General features: G+C 34.2%; 1 protein-coding gene across 3 annotated transcripts in view; it reads right to left on the reverse strand.

Moving 5' to 3' along the window:
- The window catches only part of PPP4R3B (protein phosphatase 4 regulatory subunit 3B), a 55,792-nt gene that overhangs the window by 11,414 nt on the left and 23,369 nt on the right, over window positions 1-21,009 (reverse strand). For 2 of the 3 annotated variants that reach the window (XM_037047948.1, XM_037047950.1), the window contains 7 exons: window positions 11,878-12,009; window positions 10,328-10,430; window positions 9,040-9,081; window positions 6,876-7,034; window positions 3,005-3,174; window positions 870-1,009; window positions 373-557 (listed from right to left, as the gene is read on the reverse strand). In XM_037047948.1, coding sequence (XP_036903843.1) covers window positions 373-557; window positions 870-1,009; window positions 3,005-3,174; window positions 6,876-7,034; window positions 9,040-9,081; window positions 10,328-10,430; window positions 11,878-12,009 — 931 coding nt within the window. The remainder of the gene's footprint in view (window positions 1-372; window positions 558-869; window positions 1,010-3,004; window positions 3,175-6,875; window positions 7,035-9,039; window positions 9,082-10,327; window positions 10,431-11,877; window positions 12,010-21,009) is intronic. The other variant, XM_037047949.1, reaches the window with a different exon arrangement.

Here is a 21,009-nt window from a genome sequence, read left to right on the forward strand (position 1 = left end):
TAGTTCTCTCAGCAGGAATAGGCAGAGCACTCTGAAAAGTTTCTATGGATCTGTATGGTGTCTATTATTATTGAAGAGTTTAGAATAGAAAAAAAAGCCAAGACTGTTCATAGAAAGCAAAGTATAAGGAGTCAATGAAATGTCTAAATAGCAAATACAGACTCTCAAGAAACAGAAAGCTTTAAGAACATTGTAAACATGAAAAGAAATCCTAAACAAATTTAGAAAAAGTACATAATTTAAAAATTATGATTCAGCATAAAATTCATCTTTCATGTTTTATAAACAACGACCAGAATTTTACAAGCAAATGAATAATTTGTATAATAATTATAAGAGGATGCACTACTCAAAAATTCAAAATTTTAATACCTTTCTTAGTCTCCATAAATTTTTCATAACTATCTGGAAAATCATCTTCTGGCTTAGATTTTTCCAGTGGTGCCACAACTGCTTTTCCTTCCTCCTCTTCATCTTCATTAAACCACAATTCTTCATCTTCTTCCAAGGCTTTTGCATCTCTGCGAAATCTGTTACTACGTAATATAGATGGTACACTGTAAGAAACATACCATAAATTTTGAGTAATGACTTAAAATTCATGGTAAGGTTGAATTTGAGGATACTAATGTATAACCAGGAGGAGCTGAAGTAATTTAACTGGGTAATACTTATAAGGTAAAGAATTATCTTAATTACAATATGGGGCAGTATTTTTTCATATGAAAATTTGGGGGTAGGGAGATACCCTACCCTCCTACATATAACCCTGTCCTATCTAATTGTGGAAAGAAAATTCCTGGGTAAATTTCACAGGAAAGATCCAACATAAATTTATAGGCTATAAATGTAATATACTTAAACAATACCTGTTCAGTTTCTGATTTTGTCTGTCTTTTTCTTGCTCATATTTAGTCTTCAATCCTTTGAATGTCTGAACATATTCAATCGACTCAAGTGCTTTATAAAAGTTTTCAACTATATGTGCAGTAAGAGACTTGATATCTTCCTGTATAAGCACAAAATTTAGATTTCAAATATAATACAATGCTTGTTAGGAGGAAAACTTAAAAAAAATTGTGTTTTATAATTCCAAAACTGATCAAGAAAGTTTTTTCAAAATCACCTTCTAAAAATAAATGTCCTAGTTTCTTTACACATGAGCCAGGACTCCACAGAAAACTTGGAAAAAAGGAGAAGCAATTCACTGGATGGAGCCCTTTTGGAGGATTATAAAGAACATTTCAAAAGCAAATGGATTTAGTTTAGGTCTTCTGTTCATTTTTCACACTTACATAGCACTTTACAATTTCAAAAGCACCTGCACATACAATTTCACTTGATCCTCATAACAATTCTATGAAATAGGTTTTATTATACCCATTTTATAGAAAAAGAACACTGATGCTCTGAGAGAAGCTGGCTGGACCGGTAAACAGCACAAAGCTAATTAGAAAGCAGATTTTGACAGTATATTTTCAATGAACATTAGGTATTACTTAATGACTTCTCATTTAATATGATATCCTATCTATCAAAACGAGATACACCTTACCTAAAATATAAACAGATTCCTCAGACTATTTTGCATATACAGATCAGATAAACTATTAATTTGAATACTACTTGTTTATTCCCACAGTTTTCTAATGGTATAATCTTTGTGAAATAAACTGGTAGTAATAACTTCTAGCTTCTAAGTGAAGCATTCTAAGTGATCACTGCAATACATGGATACAAAGCAGGCTCATTACTGAATATTATTAAAGTTGTCATTCAGGATTTTAATACCAGTCCTGAAATATACAGGCTACTTCTTAAAGATCCACCATAATCTGACTGCATTAAAGGATTTTAAATCTTTAAATGAGTTTCCTTGGATATCTCAGTGAAAATAAATGCAAAGAAGGAAAATTAGAAATCTAGGAAAAACAGTCTATGTTGTACACTCAACAAAAAGGTAAGTTTTGGGATTCAATGTACATTTATCAACCATTTGTATTTTCTGAAAAAGCAAATTCAATCACAGGAATAGGGAAGGGTTTCGGAACCTTACAATTTATTTTATCGGTACCTCATCAAAAATTTTAAAGGAAAAAAATGTAATATTTAATCTGATTCATTAGAACAGTGCACTGTGAATCTGGGTTCAGAATGGTTGGGGAACTTGAGCTCCTTAAGTATATTTCCTCTTTTCGAAGGCTAAAGACAGTACTTCAGACCTCTTCACCCTTTTGAGTATCATATTCTTGGCAAATGAGTAATATCAGAAAAACAATCCAGTCACTCAAATAATCTCCATGTGACAACAGCATGTCATCAGCAGAAATCTGATTTGTATAAGAAACAAAACTAGAAAGTGAATTTCTAGCTTTGCCTTTATTTTTTCAAGTTCTTTCTTACCATGTGGCCACTGTCCCTGGTGGAATGATTCTAGTGTTGAGAAAGGGCAAATTTATTGTTATCAGTTTCACAGTTATCTGTCTTACCTTTGTTATTCATACAGAACTTTCTCCAGGTCTTTTTATGACAAATCTTCTGTTGCCCAAAACTGAGCTGTAACATAACTTCAAACTCTGACTGTGCTCCTAACCAAATGGATGCTCTTGAATAGTTCACTTAATCACTTTGGGTATCTCAAGTCCCTCACCTGTAAAATAGGCAGTTGGAGTAGTCCATCTAACTCCCTGATCTCTTCAACTAAAATTCCATGATAAATCCTATTTTTATGCATCTCATATCAATGTCTATCAAAGGAATTATTTTTCAACCTATTAATTTTCATCACTAGCCCTACAATTATCAAAGAGATCACATGAATGACATGCCTGTCTGTAATGTCCACATATGACACATTTGATCCTAAAATACTTGGCCAATAAATGGAACTAAGACTATAGATACATATGGGTTAAAAAAGACTATGCTAAATTCCACAATTTAAAACATTAACTTTACTGAACATGTATTTTACTTTACTAAGAATACTTTAAAATTAACTTACCACTCTTATGAATTCAAATAACTCAATAACAGCTGAATTTAATAGATTGTACCGAGTTCCATTATCCAGAAGAGCATTTATAACTGGCTCAAAAAGATTTCCCTTGGTGATGTAACGATTATAAAATTCATCTTTAAGGCCAATTATCCGCCTCATAAAACGAAGAGCACCTAATTAAAAATAATACAAGGAATACGTCAATGATCTTACTAATGTTAATCATTATACAGGTATTTTTTACATAAAACAATGTATATGTTCTTCTAGAATAAAAAGCAAAACTGTGCACTACACATAATTGGGCTTTGGGAAAAATACAGTTAGGGAAAGACCACTAGGAGTACAACTTGAGTAGCCAGAGCTAACAAAACCCCCCAATAATTGGCAATTGGGAGATAAACTACCTAGGCAGGTAGCTCCACAGCAAAGAGATTTTAAAAATAACACAAAAACCCAAAAATGCAAACGATGGCAGTACTCAGAGCAGTGTGGTGGATGAGGAGTCAGAGTGAAGTCAGCTCAGAATCAGCAGGAGGCTGTCCGTAAGGTGAGCACCGGAGTGGCACAAAGTGCCAGGAGAGCCCACCTCTTCAGGGGAGGGAGCCGTGGAGGGAGAACTGCTTTAATGTCCTCAACACACAGCTAAAGGGGCCCTGCTGCCAGTTTAACAGAGAGCTGTTTTCACTATTTCTGCCCTCTTTGCTTTGGGAAAATCATCTGTGACCGAAGGTTACTTCCACATTACAATAACTTCATTCTCTTGTTTACCAACTGCTTGTAAACTGTTTTGCCTCAGGTAAAACAAACGTACTGTGGCTGATCAGACATACTTGTAAAAGAACAACAGAGTAACAAATAAATAGTATAATTTGGCTTTTCACATTTTAGAATACTGAGAAAACGTTTCCTTGTAACTAGTTTTTTTCCCCTAAGTTAAACAAACTTACCAATGTTACTGCTAAAATTACTAAAGATTATAATTTTAATCCCTTATTTTTATGTTTGTTGATCCTTTAACTTATAACCCTTCCTATAGTAGTTTATTCTATTGATACCACCACCCAAATCTTGCAAAATACAAGGTTTCAAATTTTATAAGTTCTCATTTCAACCCTCTGTTGATGGATGGAAGTCATTTAAAAGAAGATGTGACTGTGGAAAGAGGTTATAAATATTATCTGAGAATAAAACAGAAACAGGCCATAGACCATAAAAATGTATGATAACTGTAGCACTGAACAAGTGTGGAGAGAAGTTAGTTAAACATCACTTCTTCTTGTGGTGAGGTAAGAAATCGTTTACTTAAGATCAAAAAGACCGAAGTACTGGCAAAGGGGTGAGCAACTGGGCATGCTCATCCACTGCTGGTGAATGACAGACACGAACAAAGGCAGAGGTAAAACAGCACTGTATATAGTAAGGGAACTCTTGAGGCAGTACAAGCATTTAAATACTAGAGACTTGCTCAATTATGATATACCCGTATAAATGGAACTACTCTGCAGTCATCACAAAGGACTAAAGAAAAGCAGACAGAAAAACCTATTATGAGAATCCTGCCTAAATTAATATATAAATTTAATGTAAATGCAATCATAATGAACTGGATAAAATTATTTTAAAGTTTTTGTGATAGAAAAAATGTCCAGGAGCCAAGAAAATGACAAACAAAAAAAGTGAAGTGGCACTTCACAGACATTAAACTTTATAGCAGAGAGACTATAATGGCATAAGAAAATACATTCCTTTTATTTCACTTAGTGAATTAGAAGAATAGATAGCCCAGAAATAAGACAGAAGTCTATATGGTTAACTCACTGCATAATAAAGAGAAACTTTAAATTAGTAAATAAAAGTTTACTTAGTAAAAATGTTTGCACAGCTGGCCATCCATCTAGAAGAGAACAAAGCTTTTTGTGAAAAAAATTTCAGATGTATTATATACATAAGTATAAAAAGTGAAATATTCATTATTATAAGAAAATTGAGAATAGTTGTATAATCTGAGGAGATGGGAGACTTTCCTAAGCAAGACTAAGAATCCACAAGCTATAAAAAGGAAAGAGACACATAAGAATTTTCAAAAGTCATACGGAAAATAAAGTAAAGACAAATGATATTGAAACATTTTCCCCCCAAAACAGGATAAACTGATAGTATCTCTAACATGAAGGGAGATCTAAGAAAAAGATAATAAGCAATTCATAACAGATAAAACACAAAAGCACTAAAATATAAAAAATTGTCAAGGAAAGTGTAAATTAAAACAAATGGAATACCACATTTTCCACCATCAACTTGGTAACAAAACAGTAGCACTGAGTGCTAAAAAAGAGTCAAGTGCTTCTATCCTTTGGGAAAGAAATCCAGAGGCTATATGTTGAATTAAAACTTAAAAGGATATATTAAAAACATATCAACATTTTGCCCTGATAATCCCATTATTTGGAATCTAATCTATGGAAAAAAATCAACCAATACATAAGAGATTTATATACTACACTATTTACTACAGTGTTGTTTTTGGAGTGGCAAAGTACCAAAACAATCTTGTAACCCATGTATTAGAGAATGTTTAAAATCAGCTGTGAAAAAGCCCTTCTAGGAAATATTACTCAACTATGTATAGTAAACAAAAATTGGTTCACATCATATCCAATGACCTAGAGTAATATTAAGGGACTGAGAAATGTGTTAATACACTGTTTTTGTAAAAATAAAACAAGACAGCCCCTTGTGCATGTTTATGTAAATTTCTACAAATATGAATAAAGGAATGGAAAAGAAATAGTGCATAAGTTAACAGTGGCTACTTTATTATATTAAATATTATATTAAATATTAAAATAAATTATATTATATTATATTAAATATTAAAATAAATATTATATTTATTTTTTAGAGGGGGGGAGGGAGGAAGAGAAAAACATGAATGCCCCGATGGGGGACCAAACCTGCAACCCAGGCATGTGCCCCAACGAGAACTGTGCCCCAATTGAACCAGTGACCTTTCATTGTGGGAGGATGCCCAGCCAACTGAGCCATGCAAGCCAGGGAAACAGTGGCTACTTTAAGGCCTTAAAAGTAAAGGATGTAGTGGGTAGATTAATCTTTTCTCTATATAATAAGTAAAAGCTTAAATTTTAACTATAATTTTTATGCTCAGAAAAGAACAAAATGACAGAAGCAAGTGTATTTATCTCTATTTGTAGGTGAAATTATGAAGAGAAAAGGAAAATTTATAGTTTGCCAAAAATAAACATTGGTGCAAATATTTGACAAGTTCAATAAAGGACCTGAGTTATTACACAAAAACAAAGCAAAGCCTGTATTTAAAAAATATAAAAAGAAGCACCGGCCTGCGAACCAGATGATCGCGGTTCGATTCCCAGTCAGGGCACATTCCTGGGTTGCAGGCCAGTTCCCAGCACGGGATGCACAAGAAGCAACCAAACATTGATGTTTCTCTTCCTCTCTCTTTCCCTTCCCCTCTAAAGATAAATAAATAAAATATTTAAAAAATAAAAAATAAAAAATAAAAAGAGTCACTACTAAATGACAGTTTGAAGAAGCAGATATGTAAGATAGCAGGACTGGCTCTATTAGTGAAATGTTATTGTACAGAATATTATCTCAGTTAAGATAATCAAATCTAATGTGAGCAACTGAGTATGCATGAGGAAACACTATGACCTATTCCTCTTATCCTTTAAATAAAAGAAAGATGAGTATTTCTCATAATCCTCTCTTTAATAGCATATATACTACCAAAAATACATAAATTCACATAGGTAACTTTGGCTTTTAATTCTATTAGAAATATTGTTCCTTAAAACATTTTACTAGACTATTCATTTAAATATTTACTTACACAATGCCAGGAAAGTGTGCTTTGAATTCATCAAGACCAAGACTCTTCTTAGCAAGTCCTTGTTCATAATATAGTTTTTTATGTGATATGTGTGATGTTCCACACAAAATGTGAGTAGCTCTAAAATTAAGGCAAGCAGCTGTGCTGTTTGATAATTATCTACAAAGAAATGATGACATGAAAATCAAATAATGCAATACACCTAAATAAAAAAGAATAAAATTTACACCCTACATTTTAGAGCAAAAGTAAAATTGTATTTCCTTCCATTTTTAGATCAACTAAAGAAGTCACAGGTTTTTACTTTTCCATTACACAGACTCTCTAGAAGCAATGTCAGTTACCTACCAAACAGGTATTTTTCTACAGCTGTTGCATAAAATATTTAATAATATTAAGAGGAAAATAAAACCCTCAGTAAAAATCTACAAACATGACAGTAAAACCATAAATGCACTGGGATTTTCTTGATGTTTCTTTAATACATGTCTTAATTATTAATATTAATAAACATATAATAGGGTCCACAGTACAGAAGTACCTCAAACTTTTTGCCTAAAGTGGCGCAATGCAAATCCCCCCCCCAAAATTAATATGCTTTCTTTAAAGACATCTTTAAGTAAGGGATATTCTTGGCTATTTAAATACCACGTGAAAAATGTTACACTAAGATGTTAATCGAACCGTAACGTACATGCACAAGAGGCCTACAGAAATAAATGAGATTTCTTTTCAAGAGGCTTTGGTTTATATATTCATGGAATGATTTCAAACTGTCTCCTGGGCATCAAAGGTCAATATAATGCAAGGGTTTATGTAGGTAATTAGCAAAACATATTAAAAATGTTTCAGACAAGGAAATATTAAACTGTGGGCAGATTATGGAATCACAGTCTTACAGTATACAAAAAAGTAATCTACATCACCTAATATAATTACTTTAGTTTGCAAGATTACATACATAAATATTTTGTGGAATTATGTTGCCCTTAGGAATAAATTAACATTCTTTTAAGTAACAGAATGACCGCTAAATATAGAAAATACAATCCTGGCATTCCAAAGATATTTTCTACTTTAAATCAAGTAAAGGGTTTTACTTACTCCAAACCAGTTTGTCTAATAGCAAACACCACCTAGTCCCTCACAATTAAGAAGAAACCCTTTAATTTCTCAATTCCCAAATTTTATTTACAAAAGATTTTGTAACAATGATCTACAGTGTTAAATTAAATGTCTTGTTTTCATTTTCCCAAAATAGGACTCACATATCATCTGAACTGTCTCTATATAGGACGCTAGGTACACTACTATATATAGGCATGTTTTCTATGCTAACAGGCCATACCTGGTATGCATGTTACAAGTAAAAGCAACAGTGTTTCCTTCCACTCATAAACAAAACTTAAACATATGGCTGTTACGAAGACTACTAATTAATTAGTCTTAGTTTTATTGGGCTGGCCAAAAAGTTCATTTGGTTTTTACTAAGATGGCTCTAGTAGTGCTTAGTTGTCTTTAACCTCATTCAAAACAATTCTGTTACACTGTATTGTGACAGAGATTTGTGCAGTGTATGGAGAAGGTGCCATGACTGATCGAATGTGTCAAAAGCGGTTTGCGAAGTTTCGGAAGTTTCGTGTTGGCAGATTCCTTGTTGGACGATGCTCTGTCAGGTAGACCAGTTGAAACTGACAGCAATCAAATTAAGACACTGATCGAGAACAATCAACATTATACTGTGTGAGAGCTAGCCGACATATTGAAAATATCCAAATCAATAAAGTTATTGGTGGAAATGAAAAATGTGTCTTTTATTTTACGGGGAAAAAAAAACCCATGGGAACTTCTTTGGCCAACCCAATAGATTTCAAAAGTAAGCACAAACTAAATCTTCAATGTTCAGCTGTCTTCTTAAAAAATATTAGAAAAGAAGTTCTATATTTACAGAGGAAAACAAAAACAAAATTGCAAATGATTTTCCATCTTTTATATTAAGGAAAGTGAGATATTTTCTTTGCAATAAAGAAAAAAAGTAAATGTATTTCTGGATTTTGTTTATGTTGAAAATACGCCTTTCTTAGCCTTGTATGAATGTACTGTACTCTGAGTAGGAAGAGGTTTATTATTTGTATTAGTTCATAAAATAAAAATTTATACTTACCAGGACAAATCGTGCTGTTTTTGTTAGGTCCAACTACATTATCTAATAAAAAAATCAAAATCAGTTACTTCAGTAATATCACTTCATATTTCCCTGGTACTGTAATATATCAAGTATGTCTTTGATCATAATCTCATTTTACCCACATAATAACCATTAAGATACATCCATAAAGACAGCTGCTTTAGTCAAATATACCTCTGTAGACCTCTGTCTACAATCTTTTACAAAACAGGGTGCTGATGAGAAGTTATTAAAAGACGCTATCATAAATATTCTGATAAGAATGATATACTGTCTTTCACCTTCTCTCAGCCATCCTCCAGCACATTGGGTATGTCTCTCTATATAGGTATTTCTTAAATTCCATGATAACACAAATATTAACAATAGATGCCTTATGCTTTGAATTTTTTAAAAAAACAAAGTAAGGTGAACACTGTAAGTTCCAACTTCTCAGCACACACCTTAGAGCATGTTTGCACAGGGAAATACAAAGATGTGTACTACAGCACTGCTTGTAATAGCAAGAAGTTGGAAACAACTTAAATGTACATTAGAAGCAGAATGGCTTATAGCATACTCACATAAAAGAATACTATATGAGACTTAAAAATTAATGAGAACTCTGGACATCACTATAGATAGAGCTCAAAAAAAAGGAGTGGGTAAAAAGAAAAAACTGCAGAATAACATGTACAATAGAAGTCAATGCATATCAAGGTTGAAAGCATGAAAAGTATACATGTCATAATAATATAAACAAAAAGAGGTGACTGACTCTAAATTCAGCATTCCTTGAGAGATGGAGGCAGGTGGGATGGAATGAGAATGGAAGAGCCAAGAGGAAGTGTATGTATATAAGTTAAACTATTATCTAAATATTTCTGATTGCTGCAAGTATTCTATTTTATTTTAAAATAAATGTTAAAAATGCATTTATTTTAATTTACATAAGTGGAACCATTCCACAATAAAACGTTTTGTGATGTTTTACCCATTCACAGTTTTACATTTTTGGCAACTAGTCAGATGATCAATATTCAAATATTTTAACTGCTACATAGTATTCCATCATACGCATACACCGCAGTCTAACTTTCCTACCGCTATCAATGCAACAAGATTCTTGTACCTGTTGGGCATAGGCACCGATGTTCCCTAGGATATACACTCAGGGATGTATGTCCCTTGTCATATAAAGAACCAAGTAAACATCCTGTTAGTTATAACACTTATTTCACTCTTTAAAAACAGAAATTGTAAGCAGACAAGCCAGAGAACCTACCCTTTTCACATTTGTCTTCTGAAGTGTTTGTCAAAAGTGGCGCCGTGAGGACATGCATACAATGGTTGTAGAAGAAATTCAGAAATTCACTTTTTTCAGTTTTCTGAAACATACCAAATTTAAAAAATACTTTATGACTTTGATAACTAATAAAACATCTTCAGGATTAGCAGTGTGGGTCACAAACAGATACTTGAAGAACAAAAAAACTAGTTAAATATACCTTAATCTTACCTTAGGACTTGAAAAAATAAAATCTATTTTATATTACAAATAAAAATGAAAGAAAAAGATCAGAGTATTATAAACAGTTGTTCTGAGAAAATTATGCAGAACAATGTTTTTCAAGTATGCTATGATCTGAAATGCAATGAAGACTCTATCAAGTAATGTGACAACTGTCTAAAATCTGATACACTAGACTTCATGATGTATCCAAATTTGAAAACCCACCAAATCAATTTATCCAGCCACTAAACAGGACAGAATTTAGATCTATTTTTTAAAATTTTATTTATTTATATTCAAAGGGGAAAGGAAGGAGAGGAGAGAAGGAGAGAAATAGCAACGTATAGTTGCTTCTCGTGAGTCCCCTGCTGGGAACTGGCCTGCAACACAGGCATGTGCACTGACTGGGAATCGAACCGTGATCGTGTGATTCACAGGCCTGCGCTCAATCCACTGAGCTACGCCAGCCAGGGCCTAGATCTATTTTTAAAATTAAAAAAAAAAATCTTATCATTTGGAAACTTGGAAAATAATGCCTTTTGATTTTTGGGGCTACTACTTTTTTACATGACTGGTGCTGTAAACATTCAATAATTTAAAAATAATATACATGTTCTCTAAATATTAGGAAATTTTATGGAAGAAAAAAGATCCCACTATTTTGAGACAATTGCTACTAACACTTTGGGGTAGTTGCTTAAGTATTTTTTTTTCTTTTTAATGACTTCTTTTTCTGTGCAGTTGAGACCATTCAGTGCATATTAATTTTTCCTTTATTATAATAAAAACAACAAAATTTACCGTTTAACAATTTTCCGTTTACTGTTTTTTAGTGGTGCTAAGTATATTCACATTGTGTAAGTTTCAAGAAGTTAACACAGAGGCCAAGGGTCATTAAACAGACGTGCTAACATTTCACTAAGATTTTAACAGACTACAAGATTGTATTTTGCCCCAAGTGAACTGCTATAGGAATACCATTGCTACTTGAATACTGAATAACCAAATACTTAAGTACTTATTGCTTTTCAAAACTGTACACATTTTCACAATTTTATACTTACATATAATTTACATGTAATTATATATTTAAAAATCACTGACAACTGATGAAAAGCAAAACGTTTTTTTGCCCTGGCTGGTGTGGCTCAGTGAATGGAGTGCTGGCCTGCGGACCAAAAGGTTCAATTCCTGGCCAGGGCACGGTCCCTGGTTGGTGGCATGTGAGAGGCAACCAACTGATGTTTCTCTCACACACTGAAGTCTTTCCCCCCCTCTTAAAAAAAAAAAAAACACTTAAAAAAATCTGAGTAATTTCTTACATTATTTGTAGCCAGCATGTTTTCTGGATCAATTAGAGTACGAAGAAGTCCCATTAACTGAACAGCACCTCCCAGTTCAGGATCACTATCACAGATCATTTGTTCAATTACTACATTAATGAGAAGGATGTCCTGAAAGAAAATATTTCCATTAGTCCTGGCTTGGAAATATGAGAAACATACCAACTAGAAGAACAAAACCAGAACCACAGAGACAAAAATTCCAAAGAGTATATGAACTTATTTAAGCTCTTTTTCCCACTTAAAAAAAGATTTATAAACATACTAGAATAAAAAATACTCACTTAAACGAAAAGCAGAGCATGTTATAGCTTAATACCATTAATATAGGGAAGAAAAATAATTTACCAACTAATTCTTGCTCAGTGGAGGTTCTAACAGATTCTCATTCCAGGTTTCACTGTTAGGTATGAATTTAGAGTTGAATAAACAAGCAATATCATACATTATGTGATGCCTTTACCCCCCAAGACAGCTATCTCAGCTCTCACCAGAAAATCCTTTTTATCAAAAAATGACGGAAAAACCTAACCCAGTACACAATTTTCCACTCCCTCACAGGGAGTGAGTAGACACACATGTTATATGACTGACTGCCAAACAGATTTATTATTATATTAGTAACATGCTCTTGGGTCTTAATACACAGACCTACAAAGCAGCTTGCAGGTACAAAATTTGCCTTCTGCTTCTATTTTTTAAAGTAGAAATCTTGAGTATTAAATTAGGATACAGAGTGTTCATTATTAGAAACAGTTTTGACATCAACTCAGTGGTTCTGAAAACATGAAAGGTAGTAACTGAAAGAGATGAAATAAGGGAACTACATGGAATGAAGATAAATGTCTAAAATTGGGAGAATTCTGGAAAGTAATAAATAGAAAGTTTCGGTATAACGCACTTTGTATTATTTTGTTTTGGTAGCCTTTCCCAACTTAATACACTGTTATACGAAAATAATATATCCCTGTGAAGTTGTTTGTGAACTTAACAGAACAAAGAATCAACAAAACCATGTGATAGCAACTTAAATACTTGAAATCAGAATGCTATCCTCTACTATGTTTCTAAATTTGAACACCAGTAAATCAGTTCTATCATGGTAACAGAGACAGAATGAAATTTCTTCAAAGAGGAGTTATGAAATCAAATTTACAGCTACATTAATAAATCCAGACCCTAGCCTTATTTCAATTAGAAGAAAAAGAGCATATTCTACATTAATCTGTTCTTTCTTATTGTGGTATGTTCAGCAAGGTATATCTAATATAAAATGTTAAGATACTACAAAAAGGTGTCAGCCAATATTTCTTCAGAACAATGCTGTGCATAGCATTTACTTTAATACATGTCAATATGCATAGTTTGGTATTCTACCAGTTAATTAAAGCCTCATATTATCTACTTATATATATAATCCTCTTAAGTTAATTCACTTAAAATTAGGCAGAAAAATAATGTAAGACAAATTTAGGCTATATCTACATAAAAACACAGTCTTAAGAACTTCTTAAGTAAGGTATAATATATACACTGAAATGTCATTTCAATATAGGGGCTGACAAAAGTAGGTTTAGAGTTGCATGTGAAACACAGTTTATTCTTGTATTATTATTCATTAATTGTTGTACTATATTATTATTTATTTGTATTACAACTATGAACCTACTTTTGTCAACCCCCATACTGTTTTATTTTACAGTACCCTAGAATTCACGTAGGCTTTCATTTTCTCATTCTCAAGTTCTCTGATTTTTTCTTTTGCTTGATCCAGTCTACTGTTGAAGCTATTTATTAATCTTTTTCAGTTCAGTCATTATATTCTTCAGCTCCAGAATTTCCTTTGGTTCTTTTTTATGGTTTCTCTTTGTTAAACTTGTTTTGTTTATTTATTGTTTTCTTGATTTTGTTTAGTTATCTAATTGTATTTTTTGTAGTTCACTGAGCTTCTTTAAGACAATTATTTAGAATTAGGCAGTTCAAAGTGCTCCATTTTTCATATATATATGTGTGTGTTTGTGTGTGTATACATGTATACATATTATTAGTTTCAGGTGCACAGTATAGTGGTTAGACAATTTTATAATTTACAAAGTGATACCCCCCAATAATTCTAGTACAAGTTATTATAGTGTTGTTGACTATACTCCCTATGCTGTAGTTCTCCATTTTTTTAGCATCAGTTACTGGAGCTTTATCTTGTTTCTTTGGTGGTGTCAAGTTTCCCTGATTCTTCCTGATCTTTGTAGCTTCGCATCATTGCCTGCATATCTTAAGAAGCAGTTAGCTCTTCCAGTCTTTACATACCACCTTTGGCAAAGAAAGCACCTCACCAGTCAACCCTGCCAGAAGATGCTGGCTGGGGCAGCAGGTGGGGTGCGTTACTGGGGTACATGGACCAGCTACTGAGACTTGTAAAGTCGTATTTGTTCTTAGCTATTGTGAGATGATTCCTTCAATGTTCTGGGAGAGGCAGAAAAAAGTGATTCTCTTGGTTAGCATCCTGAAAGGATGGGGATGTCAGACCCTCGCTTTGTTCTCTCTCTTTCCCCCAAGGGAGAATTCATGGGTCCAGGGAATCTCTTCAGGGCACTATGTTGTGCTGACTTGGGAGAGGGCTAACATGGGTAAATTGAAATTATTAACCCTTCAATGCACCTTTTCTCATTTCTGTGTTGCACCAAGTTGCTGTAACCACTCCGCTGGATTCTGAAAGGTTCATTGAGATATTTTTGTCTGTTTATGGTTATCAAATTGAAGTTTCTGTTGGGAAAATAAGGGATGAAACTTCCTATTCAGCCATCTTGCTGATGTCACTCCTAGTCTTACTGATATATGAAGCTAACCCCCTACCTCAGTGATACATTAATTCCTTATTCTCCTGTCCCTTTCTCTTGTCACAGGTCAGGCCTTCTTTCTCCAGCCATCTGACCTCCACAACGCCATCAGAACTATTCTAAAATAGAGAGCCAAGCAAGACATTCTTTCGCTTAGAATGGCTATGAGATAAAAGATCCACTCAGACTGTGTACAGGCAGTAAATATTCTGATCCTGTGCTGTCCATTACAATATCAGTTTTCCACATGAGGCTATTTTAAGTTAAAATTAGTAATTCATTCCTCAGTCACATATCCTACATTTCAAGTGTTCCATGGCCACAGTCGGGAGTGACTACCTTGTCGAATGGGTACAGAATTTCTGCCATCATAGAAACTAAACAGCACTCTTCAAAAGTCTATTATTACAGCTTCATTCTTAAAGAAGGGAAAAGAAAAAAACAGGATAATAAATTTTCGACAGAGGAAAACAGAAGAGGCAGAAAAAAGCAAAAAGTGGAAAATTTCTTATAGTCAATGAGTCTTAAAACAAGCTGGTTTCTAAATCCTTGTGTGAGATGGCTTTAATTTTTAATGTTCTGAAGTTTCATTTTAATGAATTATGAATAACTTTGAAAGAACACAAAACAGGCATGAATCCACAAATTGGCTAATTCTTAATAAGGTCCAGTTATTTAAATTAAAATCTGCTCTGAGCCCTGGCTGCTATAGCTCAGTGGACTGAGCGTGGGCTGCAAACCAAAGTCGCAATTTCGTTTCCCCGTCAGGGCACATGCCTGGGTGGCAGGCCAGGTCCCCAGTGGGGGCCATATGAGAGGCAACCACACATTGATGTTTCTCTCCCTCTCTGTCTCTCTCCCTTCACCTTTCTCTAAAAGTAAATAAAATATTAAAAAAAATAAAATCTGCTCTGAAAATAAAAATTGAATCAGATTTCTGCTTTTGGCCAAGATGAAGTGACAAACTAGATTTACTCTTTTACCCAAAACAACAACAAAAACCAAAACAAAACAAGGACAACATATGAAGTCTGTCCGGAAAAAGTCCAGCCAATGTTAATATAATTGACATAATATATTTTTAATATGATATATTGTTAATATAATTGTCAATGTGTACTGTGTGGCCTTTGCATTCAAAATGACTGAGCAAGTAGAGCAACAAACCTGCATCTAATTTTGTGTTAGGCTTGAACATTCCTCCACAGAAACTATTCGGATGATTCAGAGGGCTGCAGCTATGGGAAACTGGTGACTGACAACTTAATCAGGACAACGCCCTTGCTCATGCATTATGTCTTACACAGTTTTTTGGTGAAACATTAAATCACCCAGGTGGCTCAGCCCCCTGCCCCCACATTTGACACCGCGACACTTCTGGCTTTTCCCCAAACTATAATCACCTTTGAAAGGGAAGAGATTTCAGACCATCAATGAGATTCAGGAAAATATGACAGAGCAGCTGATAGAGACTGGGAGAACTGTGTGAGGTCCCAAGGTGCCTACTCTGAAGGGGGTTGAGGTGTCACTGTCCTATGTACAATGTTTCTTGTATCCTGTATCTTCTTCAAATGTCTCTTTTTCATATTACATGGCTGTTTACCTTCACAGACAGATCTTGTCTACGAAACTATATACTTAGCAATACAGTAGACATTAGCCAGTAAGACAGAGAAATGGGGAAAAACAAGACGAGCCTTATTGTACATACTAAGTTCTATTATTATTACTATTATTATTAGTTTAAATTAGATTCTGCCAAACTAAGTAAAAATCAAGTTCTAAAATACCAGAGTTAACCACAGATCTAGAGATTATGCGTCATAGAGCAGTATAGAGCAAGATGATCTTATCCCAGAGGCAGCTCAGTAAACAATTAAAATTAGTCTACTATATAATGCATGACTAAATCCACACAAAATAATATGCTTTTAGCGATTAGAAACAAATGCTAAGCAAAATAATGAATAGTTGAACATTCATCAATGAACTGCAAGTATTTCAGCATTATGAACAGTCTGTACGGCATGTTTCATTTTTTAATTAACATCACAGAGCAAGCCTGGTGAACAGAAGGAATAGGTAAATAAAAAGACCCAGACTCGCCCTAGCTGGTGTAGCTCAGTGGATTGAGCGCGGGCTGCGAACCACACAATCGTGGTTCGATTCCCAGTCAGGGCACATGCCTGGGTTGCAGGACAGTTCCCAGCAGGGGACTCACATGAGGCAACCATACATTGATATTTCTCTCCTTTCCTTCCCTTCCCCTCTAAAGACAAATAAATAAAATCTTAAAAAAAAAAGAACCCTAAGAAGTTAAGAATGATTAAAAAAAAAAAGACCCAGACTCTACTGCCAATAACTAGGTAAGTGACCTCATTAACTCTTCCATGCCTATTTGTCTAATGGCACAAGGGGACTGGAACAGATGATTGCCCAAGACTGACCACTCTGTCAAAATTCAAGCTAGCATTTCTAATTGCCTGCTAGAGTTCTTTACTGGCATTAAAGCACTGCACGTACAAACCCATTTTTCCTTAATCTGCTTATCTAACAATGGCACTAGAAAACCCATGCTCAAGCAACTGCAGTAAAATAATGAAGATTTAGGATGAACTACTAGAACATTCCTTCAGATGTCAAATGGTAACTTGATCTAAAAATAAACCATTACAGAGTACTTCCAGTGAATTTATTCCAATGCTAGGGCACCACAATCTGTTCTGGAGAACACTCTTTCACATTTAATCTTAAAATAACCCCCAAATTTCCTTCTCCCATTAATGCCTGCTTATCCCTATGGGTCTCTTTGTTTTAATTCTTTCTACACTACCATAGTAGCTTCTGCAATGATAACCTTCAAATGAGTATGAGCCTAGCCTCTAAATGCCCATATCATTTACCTGAAACAGGGGTCTAAGTCAGGAGTCAGCAAACCACAAAACTACCCAGCCAGTCACCGATTTTGTACATTTACTGGAAAATAGCCAAGCTTATTCTTTTCCAAACTGTCTGTGGACAGTTCTTACTATGGTAACGGGGTTAAGTAGCTTTGACAAAGACCACGGGGTCCACGAAATCTTATTTCCCTTCAGCTTGTTTAGGAAAAACTTTGTGCATCTCTCACCTAAATAGCAACATTTAAGTGAGTGTGACTTTGGTTTCTAGGAGATATCTCAATGTTTTAGTTATTTGTAAATTAAAGGTTTGTAGAGAAATGATATTCCGATTGGTTTCATCACACTCCAACCTCATACTATTCTCAGAAGCAAATACTTCTATTTAAACTTATATTTAAAGGGGTTTAAGAATTTTGCTATATTGTGAAAAGTAGCAACAAAGGGGAAGTTCTGGGTACCTACACACAGAATTCAGAGATCATCCAGTGTAAGAGCTGGCATCTCTATTTTCTGATTGAGAAAGACAGAGGACATATTTTATTTCACTGCTTTTAAGGCATATTTTCTTTACAATATTAAAGAAATATTTTCTTTACAATATTTTTCTCTTAATATTGAGAAAAATTTTATAATGGAATTAGACAGTTACTATTAGCCGAGTGGAAACCATGACACAGTTATATGAAAATTTTCCACTGATATTTTCTGGTAAAATTAAGAAAATATCAGAATTCTGTGTATCTTCAATTCTATAAATATATACTAAATAAGAGGAGAAAGAAATCATGGCAAAGGCACAAAGAATATTCTGCAATAGAATAAAAATAACTGATGGATGTTGTGGAAACATTTCCAGTCTTAAAAATTATATAAATGTAGTAATTAAAAAAAAAATCCTGTGGCCCTGGCTGGCATAGCTCAGTGGACTGAGCACGGGCTGCAAACCAAAGGGTTGCAGGTTCGATTCCCAGTCAGGGCACATGCCTGGGTTGCGGACCAGGTCCCCAGTGGGGGCCATGTGCGAGGCAACCACACATTGATGTTTCTCTTTCTCCCTCCCCTCCCCTCTCTAAAAATAAATAAAATCTTTTAAAAAATCCTGTGTAAGGAATTTGTTCTGTAGCAACTTGAAGACAATACTGAATCAATACTTCTTTCAACCCATTTTCACATGTTAGAAGCAAAAATAGCTCCTCAAATTTGACAGAATGGTCCAAAACCTCGTATCTGTGAAATGGCAAAATAGCCTAGACAAAGAAAACTGAAAGTTTTTTTTTTAATCCTCACCTAATGACACTTTTTGCATTGCTTTTAGAGAGAGGAAGTGAGACAGGAACAGAGAGAGAGAAACATTAGTTGCCTCCTGCATGTTCCAGGACTGAAGACTAGATGGGCTGGGATAGGAAGTGCTAGGAACCTGCAACAGAGGTATGTGTCCTGTGACTGGGAATTGAACCTAGAAATTTGTGGTTATGGGAGGATACTCAAAAAAAAACTGAGCCACCTAGGCAAGGGCTAAAACTTCTTTTAAAGTTGGAGGCATTTCTTTTTTGAAAACTGTTGTTCAATTACCATTGTCCCCAGTTTTCCTCCATTACTCTCCCCTGCCCAGCTCAGCCCCCACTTCCATATTCAATCCTACCCCCCACTGTTTTTGACCATGGGTCCTTTATACATGTTCCCTGACTTGACCCTCTCCCCACCCCCAATGTTATCCTCCTCCCTCCTCCCCTCTAGTCACTGTCAGTTTGTTCCTTGCTTCTATGTCTCTGGTTCTGTTTGGCTTGCTTGTTTGTTTTGTTATGTTCCACTTATAGGTGAGATCATATGGTGTTTGTCTTTCACTGCCTGGCTAACTTCACTTAGCATAATGCTCTCCAGATTCACCCATGCTGCTGCAAAGGGTAGGAGCTCCTTCTTTCTTTCTGCTGTGTAGAATTCCACTGTGTAAAAGTACCATAGCTTTTTGATCCACTCATTTACTGATGGACACTTAGGTTGCTTTCAGCACTTGGTTATTGTATATTGTGCTGCTATGAACATTGGAGTGCATAGGTTCTTCTGAATTGGGTGTTTCAGGGTTCTTGGGGCATAATTCCAGCAGTGGAATTGCTGGGTCAAAAGGCACTTTCATTTTTAGTTTTTTGAGGAAATTCTATACTGTTTTCCACAGTGGTTGCGCCAGTCTGCATTCCCACCAACAGTGCACTAGGGTTCCCTTTTCTCCACAACCTTGCTTGCACTTGTTGTTTATCGACTTGTTTATGATGGCAGCTGGGGGAATTTCTTGATATCATACACTGAAGGAAATGTTGAGAGAAATCCAAACTGCTGGAAACTAGACCAGAAATTTTTCATTTTTGTCTAGGCTAAAGGGCCTTACTGGCACAACTGAAAAAATTTGAAATTAAGGCTGTAGTTAAATAAAGTAAAAACGTCAATTTCCTGAATTTGATAATTATAGTGTGGTTAGGTATATAGAGTTTTTGGTAACTAGACACTGAAGTAACTAGGGATAAAGGGGTATTGTATCATCATTTCTGTATCATACTCTTCAATGGTTCAGAATGAAATAAATTTATATACATAAATGTGTACATACAAATACAAGCAAAGAAAGAATGATAAAGCAAATGAGACAAAATGTTAATAATTGGGGAATCTGGGTGAAGTGCATATGAGAGTTCTTTGTACTATTATAACTTTTCTGTGAATTTAAAATTACTTCAAAATAAAGTTAAAAAAACTGATGCAATTTTAAGAAATAAAATGTGATATATTCAATACAAAATACTGAATAGTCAATCAACTCCTAGAGATTAGCTTATGTATTTTTTTAAACTTCTTATTGTGGCAAATTTCATCCTCTAGAATTATTCTGAAACAAATTCCACATATATAATTCTATAAATATATCAGTATTAAATACTTTAGTTTTTAGAGTCCTTTAAAAATAAAAAACAAAATATCCTAAAAAGTAAACCCAACAAATATACTTAAATTTTTAAAAAATCACCTCAAATGCTATTATCATATCTAGAAAAATTAACATATGTATTTCAAGGTGAGAAATACACTGAAAATACTTGCCAAAACAAGCAGTTCGTTAATAGCTGTATTACTTATCCAGGCAGATTCTAAAGTAAGTTTTACTGGATGTTTCAAAGGCTACTAGCATAAAAACATGTGTATCTGTGGCATAACAAAAAAGACAGCAATTACTGCTAAATCTACCCTTACAGCTTAGATAGAAATCATGGCTACAGTAAAAAATGTTAGTAATTCATAGTGTCTCAACACTTGTTAATATTGTAATCCATGCTCCTAAAACCAAATCTGTTCCATAGTATTAGAAAGAATTTGAATGCTGTGCA

This window comes from Sturnira hondurensis, unplaced genomic scaffold (assembly GCF_014824575.4).
Source record: "Sturnira hondurensis isolate 20B ecotype Veracruz unplaced genomic scaffold, ASM1482457v3 Scaffold0006413, whole genome shotgun sequence".
NCBI classification, from domain to species: Eukaryota; Metazoa; Chordata; class Mammalia; order Chiroptera; family Phyllostomidae; genus Sturnira; species Sturnira hondurensis.